We start from the raw sequence: 17,613 nt of genomic DNA, 5'->3' as shown, positions 1-17,613 counted from the left end.
AACATTTGAACACATTTTTGTTATGTTAAAATGCATTCTGCAGATTTCACCTCAAATCAGAGCAGAATATGGGAAAAATGTAAGCATATTTCAATCTGGCCTACTTATGGCTAAACAGATTCACTGAAAGATGTACTTTGTTGAAAAAACTCTAGTTTTGCATAAAAGGTTTCATTCTCTGTAATCGCATAAGAAACAGGGAATGTTTGTGGTCCAGTTCTGAGCATTTGCCTTTTGATATAGCAGGGCTGGAACTAAAATTTGCAGTAAGTTAGATCTCCAAGAACAGGATTGCTCAACCATTAAGTTAGACAAATGGAATTATGGATATTTCATTGATCCCTTCATTGATTCATTGTACTGTTTCCTCCATCAGCTGGGGAATCCTGTTCTCTCATCCTCGGGACTACACCCCCGTCTGCACCACTGAATTAGGACGAGCAGCTCAACTCAACTCTGAGTTCTGCAAGCGCAATGTGAAGCTGATCGCACTATCCATTGACAGCGTAGAAGACCATCATGGCTGGAGCAAGGTACAGTACCTTCTTTTCATCCGGTGTGATTCATTCTTCAAAGGTGATGTTTGTCATTTTAAATGTTAAAAACTGCTGCACAAAAATTGCACACTTCTCTTTAAAGACTTGGTGGTAATATGTGGTAAATATAAATTTATTTCTAGGACATCATGGCGTACAATAATGAGGAATCTGGAAGCAAGTTTCCTTTCCCAATCATAGCAGATGATAAGAGGGAACTGGCCGTGGCCCTGGGCATGTTGGACCCTGAGGAAAAGGATCAGACTGGAATGCCACTCACCGCCCGATGTGTAAGTGCAGTTGAAAAAATGGAATGGTGTACACCATGCTGTAGAAAGGGTCCAAATGATGTTATATTCTGGGTGTCACAATTTTATGAAATGTTTAAATCTACCTTCTACGCTATATTCACTTTATGTTAGATGATATGTTATCAGATACACTGATGAGCCAAAACATTATGACCACCTACCTAATATGCTTTTGGTCCCCTGAAGGTGTCCTGTGGTATCTGGCATTAGCAGCAGATCCTTCAAATCATGTAAGTTGCGAGGTGGACACCATGGATCGGACTTGTTGGTCCAGCACATCTCACAGATGCGCAATTGGATTGAGATCTGGGGAATTTGGAAGCCAGGGCAACACCTTGAACTCTTCATTATGTTCCTCAAACCATTCCCAAACAATGTGTGCAGTGTGGCATGGCGCATTATCCTGCTGAAAGAGGCCACTGCCTTCAGGGAATACCATTGCCATGAAGGGTTATACTTGGTCTGCAACAATGTTTAGGTTGGTGGCACGTGTCAAATTGACATCCACATGAATGTATGGACCCAGGGTTTCCCAGCAGAACATTGCACAGAGCATTACATTCCCTCCACCGGCTTGTCATCTTCCCACAGTGCATCTTGGTGCCATCACTTCGCCAGGTGCACACGTACACGGCCGTCCACATGATGTAAAAGAAAGTGGGACTCATTGGACCAGGCAACCTTCTTCCACTGCTCCAAGGTCCAGTTCCAACACTCGCGTGCCCTCTGTAGGCGCTTTCGACAGTGGACAGGGGTCATCATGGGCACTCTGACCGGTCTGCGCTACGCAGCCCCATACGCAGCAAAGTGCAATGCAATGTGTATTTTGACACATTCCTCGCGTAACCATCATTAAAATTTTCTGTGACTTGTGCCACAGTAGACCTTCTGTCGGTTCGGACCTGACAGGATAGCCTTCGTTGCCCTCTCGCATCGATGAGCCTTGGGCACCCAACACCCTGTCGCTGGTTTGTTGTTTGTCCCTTCTCAGACTACTGTCGGTAGGTACTCACCATTGCTGACCGGGAGCACCCCACAAGCCTTGCTGGCCATAACTATTTGGCCCTTGTCAAAGTCGCTCAGGTCTTTACTCCTGCATTCAACATGTTGACTATGAGAACCGATTGTTCGCTTACCATCTAATCTACCCAGACCTTGACATGTGGCCTTGTTAGGAGATGACCAACGTTATTCACTTTACCTGTGAGTGGTCATAATGTTTTGGTGTATAATATATTGCTTAAAAGTGATGTGACAATAAAGTGTACCCTATTTGTAGAAAGTGACAATAATTCTGCACTTTGCGCTCACATTACTCTGCATACACTCCAGCTAAACTTGTTTATTTTTTGTTCAGGTATTTGTAATAGGTCCAGATAAGAAGTTAAAGCTCTCGATTCTCTATCCTGCAACAACAGGACGGAATTTCGATGAGATTCTCCGTGTGGTTGACTCTTTGCAGTTAACGACAAAAAAACGTGTAGCTACACCTGTGGACTGGCAGGTAAGACATGCGTGTTGAGGAAACTACTTCCTAAGCTACAAGATACTCATAATAGTTTATTACTGAGTATTTAGCTCCAGTACGAACTACATTGAAGTTTTTTTAAACATATATAAATAGCAGATGAGTTGAACTGTGTAACAGATAAGTTTGAATTGATAAGTTTACACTAAAAACAGCTGACAAAATTTGAATTTTAAATATTTCCTACACAAAACAACATGGCTATGTCTGTTCTTTTTAGGGATCTCATTAGGATCTGCAATTTAGAAATATTTTCTTGTCGCTTCTTTCTGTTTCTGTCACTAGTAGGTAGTAGGTAATAAAGTTTAATTCTATGCTCTGTGCTGTTTCAAGGCAGGAGGCAGTGTGATGGTGCCACCCAGTATCCCTGAAGAGGAGGCCATCATGCTCTTTCCCTCTGGAGTCTACACGAAACATCTTCCCTCTGGGAAAAATTATCTACGCTATACACAGCAACCTTCTACGACTGATCATTAGTACATTTACAGACATTGTCCCTGGACTGGAGAAGCTGGAGTGAGAATATTTTAACGAAAGCAAAGCACACCCAAGCACCCTCCTAGATCCGGCCCTGGACAAAATGGCAATAAACCTATGTAATGCATGCCAGGTTTATTTTTAAAATTGTTTAATTCCTTATATTTCAACATGTATTTCATGAGTAGTTGTGGTTAATTACAACAACATGATTTGCAGAATAGTATGTGTATGGGAATGTGTGGGTGTTTGTAAAAGTACCCCTTTGCTGCGTACAGTAAATGGAAAGATTATTGAAAATCTAGTGGTTTTATGGTTTCATTGTGGTCATTTTAACCAAATCTTTATCTCAAGAATCTCCAGAAATAAATGCTGCATATTCATCTAGAGTAGTACACATTCCATCAACCGTTTAATTTGTCCATCAATCAGAGACAAGGCGTTAGCTCACTAATGTCTAACTGGTGATTCCTTCAAACGTCAATCATGCATCAGTTTTACATATTTCTTCTGGTGATTGTAAAGGCACAGAAACACAGCATACTTCTTTCTCTAAAAGCTGTTCATAAAACAGCGGCTCCTACCAGCACCGCCTCTCTCTCTGCCGGCAGCACAACAGGTTGACCTGCGCAGAAGAACAGCACAAGATAATTAGAGGAACAGTTTGCCCAAAAATTACAATTCTGTCTCTGAAAAATCTTTACGCAGGTATTTTCCATACAATAGCCCTATTCAGAATGGATTCATTTTCCAAATGATGTTTGAGTTACAATTATTCACATGGGAGATGTGATTTTCAGGGCCGTAGGACGATCTGAAAACTGGAGGGGACACATTCTAAATTTCATCAGCATCTTTTCACAATACGACAGTTTTAAAGATTTTTTTTAGAATATGTTTTTAAGAATATGTGATATAATTAGAAAGAATATCAGCTGAACTTTTAAGAAGTGTAGGGCTTTACTGGTTGTTTAGATCAGTGTTACTATCAGAAATAATTGGTAATTATTTCTGTAGTTATTAATCAATATTTAAATTAATTAATTGGATCTAACTCATTAAAACCTCATATGGGACTCCAGTAAATGTAGTGTGCTACGTTTAGGAGCAAGTTTGGTTATTAGCAATAATTAATAATTATCAAAGATAATTATTAATTATTAAAATCAATAGAACATTGATGAGAATCAATGTTAGCTTTTTTTTTAATCCTTTAAAATCAACACTTATCAATTGTTAACATCGATGAAACATTAAAATTAACACTAGCTTATTGATCATTCTAATTCAATCAAAGATAATTATCAATTATCAAAAATCAATAGAATATTAATAAGGATTAACACTGACGGGGCACCACCCTGGAATCAGGGACTAATAACCAAATAGTAAAACAGTCTCAATATTAGATTGTTTTCTTAGGAAAATCGACATCCGAAGAATATCAATTTTCGAATAAAAAAACAATGAATGAAGGTTTGAATCCGAGCACTGACATCCCGTCAGCACGACACAGGCGTATGCAAAACAAACCAAAACACTTCTTTTTGTAATATAAACAAAGTTTATTTATGCAGTAATATCAATTAATAATTAATACAATGCAGTCAATAAACTTCCGACTTACAACTACAAACTAAACAGTGATATGATTAGATATGGAAATAAAAATAATCCTATAACACATAAGGTGTGTGTGTGTGACAGTGTGTGTGTGTGTGTGTCAGTGTGGTTAGTGAGAGAGAGAGAGAGATGATTAAGTGACAGCCCGAAAGCTGATTTCGCGATAGCTGGAGATAAAGCAGCCGTGTTCATCACTCAGAGACGCGGTTTTACGAGCGGGGCTCGTAAAAGTCCCTTGTTATTTGACTCTAATGGATGAACTCAGTTGCTGTCTCACCCGCGATGGCGAAAATGCACAACGGTCCAATTTGGTTGGACTACAATACAGCAAAACAAATTCGTGATAATTAATACCAGACGTAACCTCTTACTTGAATCGCATGAGGACACAGGTAGAATGTGTTTTCCTCCGTCCTTTAACTTTGACCCGGTTCCTTGAGGCTCGTGTGATGACGAGAGGCCGTTTCCTCGCACTGTCGGCGGGCGGTACGGCTGTTGATTCTCAGAGGGCGGTACGGCTGTTGATTCTCGGCGGGCTGGCGGAGAACTCAGAAATGTCGACTTGATTGAAGATGGAAGAGAAATCTTTAATCTCTTCACTTCTGTAGGCAAACGGATGAAGATGCGAATTGCTCGGCGGTCTCCTTCGGATCCGTTAGAGTGTTCGGTTGAACACAGAGTAATCTCAGCTCGTCCAGCGAGATGGAGATTGTATGGCTACAGTTTCAAGTTGGACATTACTTCCTTATGCCACGAGGTTACACCGGAGAGCAGCAAAAAGCTACGTCCGTATTCGGTGAACGAAGTCGCCGGAAGCCACTTTGGAAGCATTTCAGAATTATTTGAAGTACTGATGATGTCATGTTTGAGGGACGTTCTGTTGTGTGCCTCATCCAATAGGAGTTGAGTGCTCGATCCTTTAGTGGGCAAGGCTTCATGGATCTGTAGTCTGTTTTGGACTCCCTTTGTTTGATTTTGGCGCGATTTTTGTCAGTAAAATTTACAACTTAGAAGGAGGGGCTTGAGGAATGTTTTTGACCGTTAGGCCTGCCTTTGTCTTCTATCTGAATACATGAGGCCCAACAGAAGCATCAGCATATTATATGTTAGAACTTAAATAATTAGATGTAGAAACCAATATGAATGAAAATGTTCATTTTAAACATAATAATTATCATATAATTTAATGACTGCTGTCAAACATTGGTCCAGTCAGCCAGAACCAAAGAATCAAAACATTATAACATGTACTGTAAATAATAAAGGAAATTAATTACGGTGAGGATCATACTTGGTGCTGCTAGATTCATTCACCCGTTCTGAGAAGTCTGTGATCAGACTCTTTTAATTGATTTAACTGTTGCCTGAAAGTTGTCAAAAAGCTCTAAGTCCATAATGAATTTGCACAACAAGACATTAAGCTTTGGTTACAGTATTTGAAGAAGGTCAAAAGGTCCCCAGAGTTAGCCAAAAAGCACTAGGTAATTTGCTCTGTAATTTCTACTGAGGTAAAACACAGATGTTTAGTTTGGACACCATTAGGCTGTGAAATTTGTGAAAGACGGTTTAATGTGATGACCAGAGGTTTATAACCCTGTGAACTTTCTGTGAAAACAATAGAAGGAAATGCTACAACATGCTTTCTTCTGTGGAACGTTTTCACAGGTCAGTGATGCACAAATGAAAGTAAGCCACACAGTTTAACCACTGCAGTCATTGAAACGGTAAGTGTGTTGGCACGAGTGTGCATGAACAGAGCATTCTTGCTGAGACCACCACAGAGGAAGAGGGTTGTGATGTCATGTCCTGCCTTTCTCATGGCATCTATAATGTGTCTTGTGCAAAGCTTCATATAACAGAGTGAGAATAGAAATAGTCGCACAAGATTTTTCCTGCATTTCAGAGTTGCAAGATACATCCAAACTTTGTGATAAAGTAAGAACAACAACCTGAGAAAACCCATCAAGACAATATTCCTCAAACTGAAACACAAAATAATTACAGACTGCTTTTCTAATTACTTTCAAAATTTAAAAAGCTATTTTAAATCTTTCAGGTTTATGGGGTGAATCTAATGAAAACCCCAAAATCAAAAATTAAAACATTATATTTTCATTAAAGAAAATGGAGGACCATTAAGAGTTTTAACTTTTGATTATTTTTGTTGTTGTTGTTGTTTTCTCAGTGCTGATTTTCACTACTGATTTGGTAAAGATTCGGTTTCCAATTCTGATTCCTTTTCACAATTCCGATTCCTAATGGGTTAATAATTAATTTAGTACTTTTAAGGAATAATTATTTGGAAATACAAAATACAATTCTTACTGCATTTACTGCCCTCAGCAGTCTGTTGCCAAATGATGACAAAACATTTCAGATTTCAACAGAGCAAATTACTGTAAAAGGTGTGTAAACAGACTTTTTAGAGGCATAAATGCAATCCATTAAATGATCCTAACTTTACATTAAATAACAATTTTAAACAAACAAAAAATGTAATTTGAACATATTTAATTCATTCATTTTCACTTTAACTAAGCATTATCATATTAACAACAAGGGATGCCACAGTGTACGTTTATGACGGTTAGATTACCGTTCGACAATAAAGAAATTTGCGGTTTACAGTTTTTACGATTATTTGCAAATTATTTGCAAATAGAGGCAAAAATACAAATCATATCACAATTGAACATGTTAGTGGACATGTTTCTTAGGGATATATGGATGCTAAGTGCAGCAAGGAAAACTGATAATGTCGTGGAATATTGAAGTCTCTTCCCTCTTAGCAAGAAAATACTCGAAGTCCAGGGGTTCCAGGTGTCAAAGGTTAGACTGTATTGAGCAAAACAACAAAACACTTCTGTTATCACACAATACCTCATAAGCACACCTCTCTTTGCCATTTTAGCCAATAAGTGTGCTTTTCCATTATCTTTGTTCGCCACTGTTATCTCACAGACTCTCTGGCTTCTTTTTAATGGTGGAATCTTAACACTTAGCTTAATTTTAAAAATAACTTTTAAATTCATTTATTATGAAAGTATACATTCTAAGTAAATAGAATATAACAATCTAATAGATAACTTGGCTATTGGCTATGCCATTCAGTGCTTTGAAGAGTACATTTCTGTCATGGCTGAGTGCCCAGGTTTCTCTCAACAAGGTCACGAAGACCTTACAGTCCCATCTTTGTTTTCCTGGATTAAAATAATGCTCAAACTATTCTCTATAAGTACTTTTTCTATGTTTGATATATAGAAATATACTATAATATATAAAAATATACTATAATAAAAACACATAGAGGTGTCTGCTCCGCCCCAGACTCGAAGTTCATGCGGGTTGCCAGAATTAGCCAACTCAGCATCCGTTTTAAAGGATTTCTGGGCTTTAAGCTGTCTCTATCTTCCAAAGGCATCTCCAGTATTTATCTTTGTTTTACTACGCCTCTGGTCATGGTGGTTTTTAGATGGATGGTGAGGCTTTTTAGGTCAGGTGGAATCTGTTATCTCTGATCCAGTTCGTTTATTGGCTTCCATGGCTGCAGCACGCAGTGTTGTTTGCCTGCAAACTTGTTCAAATCTGGCAACCCAGCGGTGTCGAAATACTATTGGTGAGTGGGCAGTGGGTGGGATCACACAGGCCAAAACATAAACAGAAATTCCGGCCTGGAATGGAAACTTCAAAGTAGAATATACTGGCTGTAGCATTGTTATCGGAGTAGCCAGTATTTCAGTTTTGCATGTTTCCTAATTCTCTTATGACATATTATGGTCATTTTATAATTTAGTACAGTAAAAATATTACATATAGCACCTTTAAATAAATAGGATGAATTGAGACGCAGCTTCTCGAAGTTTACCGTGCTGATTGTAACTACATGCCAAATAACAGCGCACTGAAAGCAAGCTTAAACGTTCTGCGAAGTTTCATCTTTTAATTAATCCCCTTAAAAGCACCACAGCTAAAAATATTAAACTCACTATTTTGTTGATGGACGACTAGTGGAACATCCTGTCCCATTTGTAGGATGTGTACCTTTATATGACTTCTGTCTGCGTGTTTTACATTTCTCATCTTCCTCTTTCAAATGCTCCCAAATAGCCGACTTAAGCTGCTTTTTCGTAGATATGATCAAGGAGCTCTAAAATACCAGATATGAGTGTGGTAGATTAAATTCTTCTGTTATATTTCAGAGTTTGTGTGTAGCGTCAGTTTCACTTGAATTGAAAGTTCACATTCATTTTGTGATACCTGGCCAAGTGCCACGCAAACACCATCCATAACCATAGAAACAGCTGCACTAACCAGTAATGCACAGATTTCCACATTTAGGTATACACCAAAAACCTAATTTCTATTATATATTTAAATAGTTATAATATTTTTGCCACTTGTAAATAAAAAATGTCATGGTTTTTATCTGTAGATTCTAAATTCTTATGGTTAAATTAACCGTGACATACAGTTGTGCTCGAAAGTTTGCATACCCTTGGAGAATTGGTAATATATGTACCATTTTTAAAGAAAACATGAGTGAGCAGGCAAAACACATTTCTTTTATTTCTTATGGGATTCATATTCAACTGTAGGTTATAACAGAATGGCACAATCATAAAACAAAACATGGCAACAAAGAAAAAAATGAAATGACCCCTGTTCAAAAGTCTGCATACCCTTAGTTCTTAATACTGTGTATTGTCCCCTTTAGCATCAATGACAGCGTGCAGTCTTTTGTAATAGTTGTCTATTAGGCCCTAAATTCTTGCAGGTGGTATAGCTGCCCATTCATCTTGGCAAAATGCCTCCAGGTCATGCAAAGTCTTTGGTCGTCTTGCATGAACCGCACGTTTGAGATCTCCCCAGAGTGGCTGGATGATATTAAGGTCAGGAGACTGTGATGGCCACTCCAGAACCTTCATCTTTTTCTGCTGTAACCACTGGAGGGTCAACTTGGCCTTGTGCTTAGGGTCATTGTCATGCTGGAAAGTCCAAGAGCGTCCCATGCGCAGCTTTCATGCAGAAGAATGCAAATTGTTTGCCAGTATTTTCTGATAACATGCTGCATTCATCTTGCCATCAATTTTCACAAGATTCCCCGTGCCTTTAGAGCTCACACACCCCAAAACATCAGTGAGCCACCACCATGCTTCACAGTGGGGATGGTATTCTTTTCACTATAGGCCTTGTTGACCCTTCTCCAAACAAAGGTCTATTTTGGTCTCGTCAATCCAAATTACAGTGTGCCAGAAGCTGTGAGGCATGTCAAGGTGTTATTGGGCATATTGTAACCGGGCTTTTTTTGTGGCATTGGCGCAGTAAAGGCTTCTTTCTGGCAACTTGACCATGCAGCTCATTTTTCTTCAAGTATCGTCATAATGTGCTCCTTGAAACAACCACACCGTCTTTTTCCAGAGCAGCCTATATTTCTCCTGAGGTTACCTGTGGGTTTTTCTTTGTATCCCGAACAATTGTTCTGGCAGTTGTGGCTAAAATCTTTCTTGGTCTACCTGACCTTGGCTTGGTATCAAGAGATCCCTGAATTTTCCACTTCTTAATAAGTGATTGAACAGTACTGACTGGCATTTTCAAGGCTTTGTATATCTTTTTATATCCTTTTCCATCTTTATAAAGTTCCATTACCTTGTTACACAGGTCTTTTGACAGTTCTTTTCTGCTCCCCATGGCTCAGTATCTAGCCTGCTCAGTGCATCCACGTGAGAGCTAACAAACTCATTGACTATTTATACACAGACACTAATTGCAATTTAAAAAGCCACAGGCGTGGGAAATTAACCTTTAATTGCCATTTAAACCTGTGTGTGTCACCTTGTGTGTCTGTAACAAGGCCAAACATTCAAGGGTATGTCAACTTTTGATCAGGGCCATTTGGGTGATTTCTGTTATCATTATGATTTAAAAAAGAACCAAACAACTATGTGATGATAAATGGCTTCATATGATCACTATCCTTAAATAAAAGACAGTTTTGTTTTGCATGATCAGTCATATTTTCAAAATCAATGCCAAAATTTCACAAATTCTGCCAGGGTATGCAAACTTTAGAGCACAACTGTATTTAATGGTGAACAACCATTCAGTAACTGCCTGAAGTGTCACAAAGTATAACATTACAGTAACACTTCTTATTTAATTTCCAGACAGACAAGACAAAAGTCATGACTTGCACATCAGCGCTCTGACAGATGTATAAGTGTTCTTGATTCACTAAAAAGAGCCAGTTCATGAGAGTCATTTGTTTAGGTATCGGACTACACTGGTAACGCTGTATGTTTTGCTATGTATATTAAGAGAACCAGCTCATAAGAGTAATTTGCTCGGAAATCAGACTACACTGGTCACCCTGTATGTTTTGCACTGTAATTTCAAAAGAACCGGCTCATAAGAGTAATTTGTTTGAGATTCACAAATATTTGTGTACGGTGTACCATCCGTGTCAGCGGGAAATTGCATGCTTGGGAACCATTAATTGAACCGAAAGTCATGAAAATCCTACGGTTCCATAATTGTTTTGTTTTTTTCGCTTCTCGGTTCCCAACCCTTATTACTGATCAAAAATAGCTGTTTAACAAACATTTGACGTTTAAAGTCTTTAAAAGGCATGATTAAATTTTACAGAGACATTCAAATTAACATCAAATCAAGAGTACTTAAAAAAGCTATCTGCTATGATGAGCAAAGTTTTAAAGCAAAGTGTTAAAAAAAAAGGTTTGTTTTTCACAATGTCTGGTCAGCCAGTGGAGAGCGATTGCCATGGAATTCAGGCCACACATGTAGGCCAGCTGTCAGCTGCTCCAGGTGTATTGAGTCTGTAGCCATGTGTTCCAGGTGGAAGTTCAGATACGAATAAATGTGTTTCGTACTGGAAAAGGACACAACAGAACTGAAAAATTCTAGTGGTACTGAAATGAATGAGAAATACTCTCACTGAGCACTTTATTCTGATTCTGGTCCATGTTGGCATGATTGCATCACGCAATTTCAGCAGATTTGTCAAATGCGCATTCATGATGCAAATCTCCCATTCTACTACATCCAAAAGGCGTTCTACTGGATTTAGATCGGGGCCAATGAAGAACAGTGAACTCATTAGCCACTTTCCACTATTGGGCCAGTGTGAGCCAGGGCTATTAACTGGCTAGCTGGGGTCAATAGCCTCGGACCTCGAGCCGCGAGACTTAAATTGATCTGCATACCCCCATCGGGCCAATAGCCTTTGCCCTAAAACCAACCTTTGCCCTAAAACCAACCCACCCTTAACACGCCGCCCTGGTGCCAACATCACACACCCTGCCCATATCACAAGCAAGAGGGAAGCTCAAGCTTAGTTATCATGTTTAGTTATCTAAAATATAGAGTTTATATAGTTTGTAAACATTAGCTAGCTAGCAAGATAATTTAGCATTGACAACTCACCAACTGGAACTGCCATGGTGTCCCAAGTGGCCTCTCCACTAACAGTGGGACGATGTACCAGCACACCATCCATGATCTCGAACCACGATCTTCGAGCACCGCTTTGTCCGTTGTGCATTTTAACAGATTTGTACTGTACCCGTAATTTTAAATTTTTCCAGAACCTGTAGTGTTGTGCGCTGGATACACAACCTGGAAAGTTAGGCAAATCTCTGCCTTTGACATTGACCCTGCCTCACTCCCCAATTGGCCTTGTATGGCCCGAGGGTAATCTGCGGGCCAAAGGGCATGATGAAACCCCAGAAGTGACAGTGGGAACGCAACTGTCCCTGACATGGACTAGCACTGATAGTGGCTATTGTCTTGTTCATGAAACCAGTTTGAGATGACTTTTTCTTTGTGACATGGTGCATTATCATGTTTGAAGTAGCCATTAAAGATGGGTAAATTGTGGCCATGAAGGGATATACATGGAGAGCTCAAATAGGCTTTGGCATTCAAGCAATGATTGACTGGTATTAACGGGTCCCAAGTAAATAATAACAGAATTTTTTTATTTTATTTAAAATGTATAATATTTTAAATTACATAATATTATATTTTTAATGTTGTAGTACAATGATTATTACTGAGCAACTAAAATCTCTAAACACTAAATCTTATAAATAAAATACAATACCCCAGTTTTCACACAAAAATATAACTGTTTTGCTGACTTCCGTCTCTGTACAGTGATTTAGTTATTAACTTCACTTAACAACTAAATGAGATGAAACACTCAGAAGAGGAGTGACGAGTGTAATCAAAGTATTAATTAAGTAACTTCTAAGAATCCTGGATGAGCAAGAACTAATAAACCATTAGTGTCCAAAAGCATCTGAAAATAAAGATTCTTCATTATCACAAAACAAGTTTGGATATATGAATTAATTTAGACAATAAAAAAAAAAGTAAAAAAAAAAAAAAAAAAAAATATCAAATCACCTTAGGAATAAAATACACAAAAAAATGTTTACATCCAAAAATGTAATATTCAAACTGAGCCCAAAACCTGTTTGGAAACCTGAATGAATTGGTCAGCATTAGAGAAAAATAAAAAAAATTAAAAAATGAAACAACCCTCTGAATGGAAAAAAGAAAAACAACAAAACAACTATACGATTTATGAAACATTCACAAAACTTTTCAGCATCTGAACTAGGGCTGCAAGATAATGACAAAAATCAGAATTGACGATTATTTACCTTGATATTGTAATTGTAATTAATTTAGAATTAACATTAAAATATTTATTTTGGGTGGACAGCATGCCATATTCTTTGTCAGCTATACAAAGATATAAGAAAAAAAAAAAAAATCTGAGAAATGTTTCTGAATGACTTTATTGCTTTTTTAAACATCATAAATCAGGACTAGTTAATTAAACAGTTAACTTCACATTGGCCCCTTTTCCCAGCATGATTTTGACACTATAAACACCAACACAAGCAATGGACTTGTCTATGATTTTTACAATGCTCAGCTGCTGCACAAACACACATTAAATAGAAAATGAAATAGAACATTTTGACACAACATGAGTAGACCTACATGGACTTCTATAATAGACACTTTCCACAATTAGTTAAAAGCTGTAAGCTAATGGCCCACCCCGCCTCCTGGGAACCTGGGGAAGAGACAAGGGGAGGTATGGGGAGAGGGAAGGGGCGAGCGGGAGACACAGAGAGAGAGAGAGAGAGAGAGGGGAGAGGGAGAGAGAAAAACGTACTCGCCGGTCCCCGGACATGCCTCCCCTCTGGCGGACGACAGCTTGCTCCTGCCCCGCTGGACGGCAGCAAGCCCTCCGACCCCTGGCTGATGGAACCGCTCCTCCCCTTCTCGGAGGATGGCAGCGGTTCCTCCGGCTCTCGGCGGCCAGCAGCAACCCCCTCCGTCCTCAGGCAGATGGTCGCAGCTGCTCCTTTGGTGGATGACAACTGCGAGGACTCCGCGACAGCGCATCCCTCCTCCCTCCTGGGTTTCGGCACCACTGTAACAATGTTCATGTTTTTGGGGTAAATGGAGGAGTCAGGAGGCAGCAGAACAGTCAATGTGAGTATTTTTATTACTCTTTCAGCGTCACACAAAATATAAACAAAAGGGCTCTTAGTGGCCAAATATATACACCAACGAGTCAATGAGAATTCACTTTAATAGTAGCGGACACATGCAGCCAACTCTCTCTGCTGTCTCTCTCCCCATACTGATGCATCCGTCTGCCTTTTCAGGTCTCCCTCCACCATCACTATAACAAGACACAGGTGTTAGAGGTAATGACAGCCCAGGTGATGAGCCTTACCGCTCTCCCTCTCCCACAGACAGTTACACGACCACGCCCCCATCCCCACAACCATCATTAACATTTTCTGTGACTTGTGCAACAGTAGACCTTGTGTCGGTTCAGACCAGAAAGGATAGCCTTTGTTGCCCTGGCGCATCGATGAGCCTTGGGCACCCAACACCCTGTCGCCAGTTTGTGGTTTGTTCCTCCTCGGACCACTGTCGGTAGGTACTCACCACTGCTGACCGGAAGCACCCCACAAGCCTTGCCGTTTCAGAGATGCTCTGACCCAGTCGTCTGGCCATAATAATTTGGCCCTTGTCAAAGTCAATCAGGTCTTTACTCCTGCACATTTCTCCTGCATTCAACACGTTGACTACGAGAACTGATTGTTTGCTTACCATCTAATCTACTCAGACCTTGACATGTGGCCTTGTAAGGAGATGATTGACGTTATTCTCTTTACCTGTGAGTGGTCATAATGTTTTGGCTCATCTCATATATATATATATCACCAGATGAGGTTTAATGAGGAATAACGTCCACAAGATATGAAATTGAAAACACGACGTATGTGCTGACAGGGCACATTTCTATATAGTTGCATTTTTATTGATTATCTAATAAAAATAACAAAAATATGTATTGAAGTGATGATAAAAATATGGATGAATATTGTAAGTGATTAAATATTTAGATCACATGATTATATTTTTTTTCACTTCTCAAGGTCACTGTTATACAGTAGAACTAAGCCGTTCTGACTGTAGAATCCTCCAGTGCCTAAAACAGAGAAACATGGAGGAATAATTTAAAAAAAACTATCAGCATAGATTTTGGCTGAAAATCGATAGTTCCAATAAAGCAACTATCGACAATGATTAATCAGTAAAACCGATATATCGGTCTACCTCTTTACTGAACATCTGTACGCTCTGTTCTCCTACCTATTTTGGAACAACTGTTCTCAATCAGGTCCTCCAGACATATGGCAGTCCAGAAAGTGTCATCCCACCCATCTGATGGTGAATATGTCCACTTACACACTAGAGTACATAAAGACCAGTATCAGGAGATCAGTGTGAGGTGGAGCTTTATAACAAATTAAAACTTTAATATGTCTTATTGTGCTGTTAATGAAGAATACTTTAATAACAAATTAGAAAACAAGATTAAAGGAAATTTATGGGTGAATCTCATGAAATCAATGTCAAGAAAGAAAAAAGAAATGATATTTTGCAAAAAGAAAATGAAGCTTATTTTAGGACCACTGAGTTTTGCATTGTGACATTATTTTCGTGACAATTTGAGTGCAAATTCTCATTACTGGAAAGTGTCTGGATGTTTGACATTTTCCACCGTAATTCTCATTACTCTCAAAGGTACTTCTCATTAGATTCTCATTACTGTATTAAAATTAAACAAAAGGCAGTTCAACACATCTTTCCATGTCAGTGTTGAGTTACTCAAAAAAGTAAAATCAGTAATTATTTCTCTAAAATTGTAATCAGATTACTTTACTGATTACTTCAATAAAAGTAATCACATAAAGTTAGTTTTGTTTCTGATATTCAAGATAACACTTAAACGGCTTAGAAAATATTTTCCAAAATAGTATTACTGTAAAACATGGGAAGCTAATAATATTCTTCAAGCTTGTTTTCATTATTTTCACTCGATATTATGAGCATTTGCTTAGACTTCGTGTCTCTATGTCCTTTAACAAAAAAGCTATTACAAAAAGAAGGTTTATATTGGACATGCAGTTCACACACCAAGCTAATACAAAAAACAAAAAAAGGTATGTGCTTGGTGTGTGAACTGCATGTCCAATATAAACCTTCTTTTTGTAATAGCTTTTTTATTAAAGGACATAGAGGCACCAAACCAACATCATTCAGTAGAGTAGAACAGTGCACAACTTTCACAACCATTCGTTTTACCCCTAGTGGTTGAATAGGGAACTGCATGCCCAAAATCAACTTTCTTTTTGTAATAGCTTTTTTGCTGAAGGAGATAGAGACACAGTTCAGACACGTGCAGTTCCCTATTCAACCACTAGGGGTAAAACGAATGGTTGTGAAAGTTGCACACTGTCCTCCTCTATTAAATGACGTTGGTTTCGTGTCTCTGTCCCCTTCATGCAGTTCCTTATTTAACCACTAAGGGTAAAACAAATGGTTGTGAAAGTTGCGCACTGTCCCACTCTATTGAATGATGTTGGTTTGGTGCCTCTATCTCCTTCAACAAAAAAGCTATTACAAAAAGAAGGTTTATATTGGACATGCAGTTCACTCACCAAGCTAATAATAAATAAATAAATAAATAAACAGAATTGCACTCTCCACGGTCCCTTACTTGCCGCTTCGACAGGATGATCCCTTCCTGGGGTAACTCACATTTCGACGGCTTTTGCAAGCAAATGTTCATAATATTGAGTGAAAATAATGAAAACAAGCTTGAAGAATATTATTAGCTTCCCATGTTTTACAGTAATACTATTTTGGAAAATATTTTCTAAGCTGTTTAAGAGTTAGCACCGTTTATCGCTGAATGTGTCTGGAATATCAAAAACAAAACTAACTTAACCTCGCTTCCGATAACTGGAGATCAGTCTTTCACAAAGCTGTGCTGGAATTTTGGCCCACTCTTCTTTGCAGAACTGCTATAGTTCAGCCACATTGGAGGGTTTTCGAACATGAACCCGTTTAAGGTCCTACCACAGCATCTCAATCGGGTTCAAGTCAGGACATTGACTAGGCCACTCCAAAACTTAAATTTTGCTTCTTTTGAGCCATTCAGAGGTGGATTTACTCCTATGCTTTGGAGTATTGTCTTGCTACTTAATCCAGTTACGCTTGAGTTTAAACTCACGGACTGATGACCGGACGTTCTCCTTTAGGATTTTCTGCTAGAGAGCAGATTTCATGTTTCCCTCATTTATTGCAAGTCACCCTGAAGCAGCAAAGCTTATTGTTATATTACCCTGGAATTAGTTTTTAAAACTGAAAACTGAATTACTACAGCTGTGAGGGGGTTTCTATTGCAGCTGCCGAGAGAGTGACAATAAATTTGGCATCTTCTCCCACTTTACTGTCTTAATCCACCACTCTCGATTTTTTAACTCTTCTGGAAAGTCATTCAAATTAGTGGATATTTTCTTTTGGTCTTGGAGCAACTGGGTAAGTGAAAATAATATTTGCTGTGATCTCCCATTCACTGCTGTCAAAGTTTACCCTGCAAACGTTTACTTAAACCCGGAATGTGAAAAAGGTCTGTTCATGTTTGCCTCAATTATTTCAAGTCGCCCTGGCCCTAAAGCAGCAAAGCACACATCACACTACCACCACCATGCTTGACTGTAGGTATGATGTTCTT

The 17,613-nt window shown here is 38.8% G+C and overlaps 1 protein-coding gene across 1 annotated transcript in view; it reads left to right on the top strand.

Annotated features, from left to right (window-relative positions):
* LOC127442982 (peroxiredoxin-6-like) overlaps nucleotides 1-3,134 on the top strand; it is a 37,300-nt gene extending 34,166 nt beyond the window's left edge. The window contains exons 2-5 of the mRNA XM_051701455.1: nucleotides 377-533; nucleotides 680-826; nucleotides 2,205-2,351; nucleotides 2,709-3,134. Coding sequence (XP_051557415.1) covers nucleotides 377-533; nucleotides 680-826; nucleotides 2,205-2,351; nucleotides 2,709-2,852 — 595 coding nt within the window. The 3' untranslated portion in view covers nucleotides 2,853-3,134. The remainder of the gene's footprint in view (nucleotides 1-376; nucleotides 534-679; nucleotides 827-2,204; nucleotides 2,352-2,708) is intronic.
* Nucleotides 3,135-17,613: the final 14,479 nt, after the last annotated feature.

The sequence above is a fragment of the Myxocyprinus asiaticus genome, chromosome 6, assembly GCF_019703515.2.
Source record: "Myxocyprinus asiaticus isolate MX2 ecotype Aquarium Trade chromosome 6, UBuf_Myxa_2, whole genome shotgun sequence".
NCBI lineage: Eukaryota > Metazoa > Chordata > Actinopteri > Cypriniformes > Catostomidae > Myxocyprinus > Myxocyprinus asiaticus.
The sequence above is the reverse complement of the archived record's forward strand: the minus strand, read 5'-3'. Positions and strand labels throughout refer to the sequence as shown.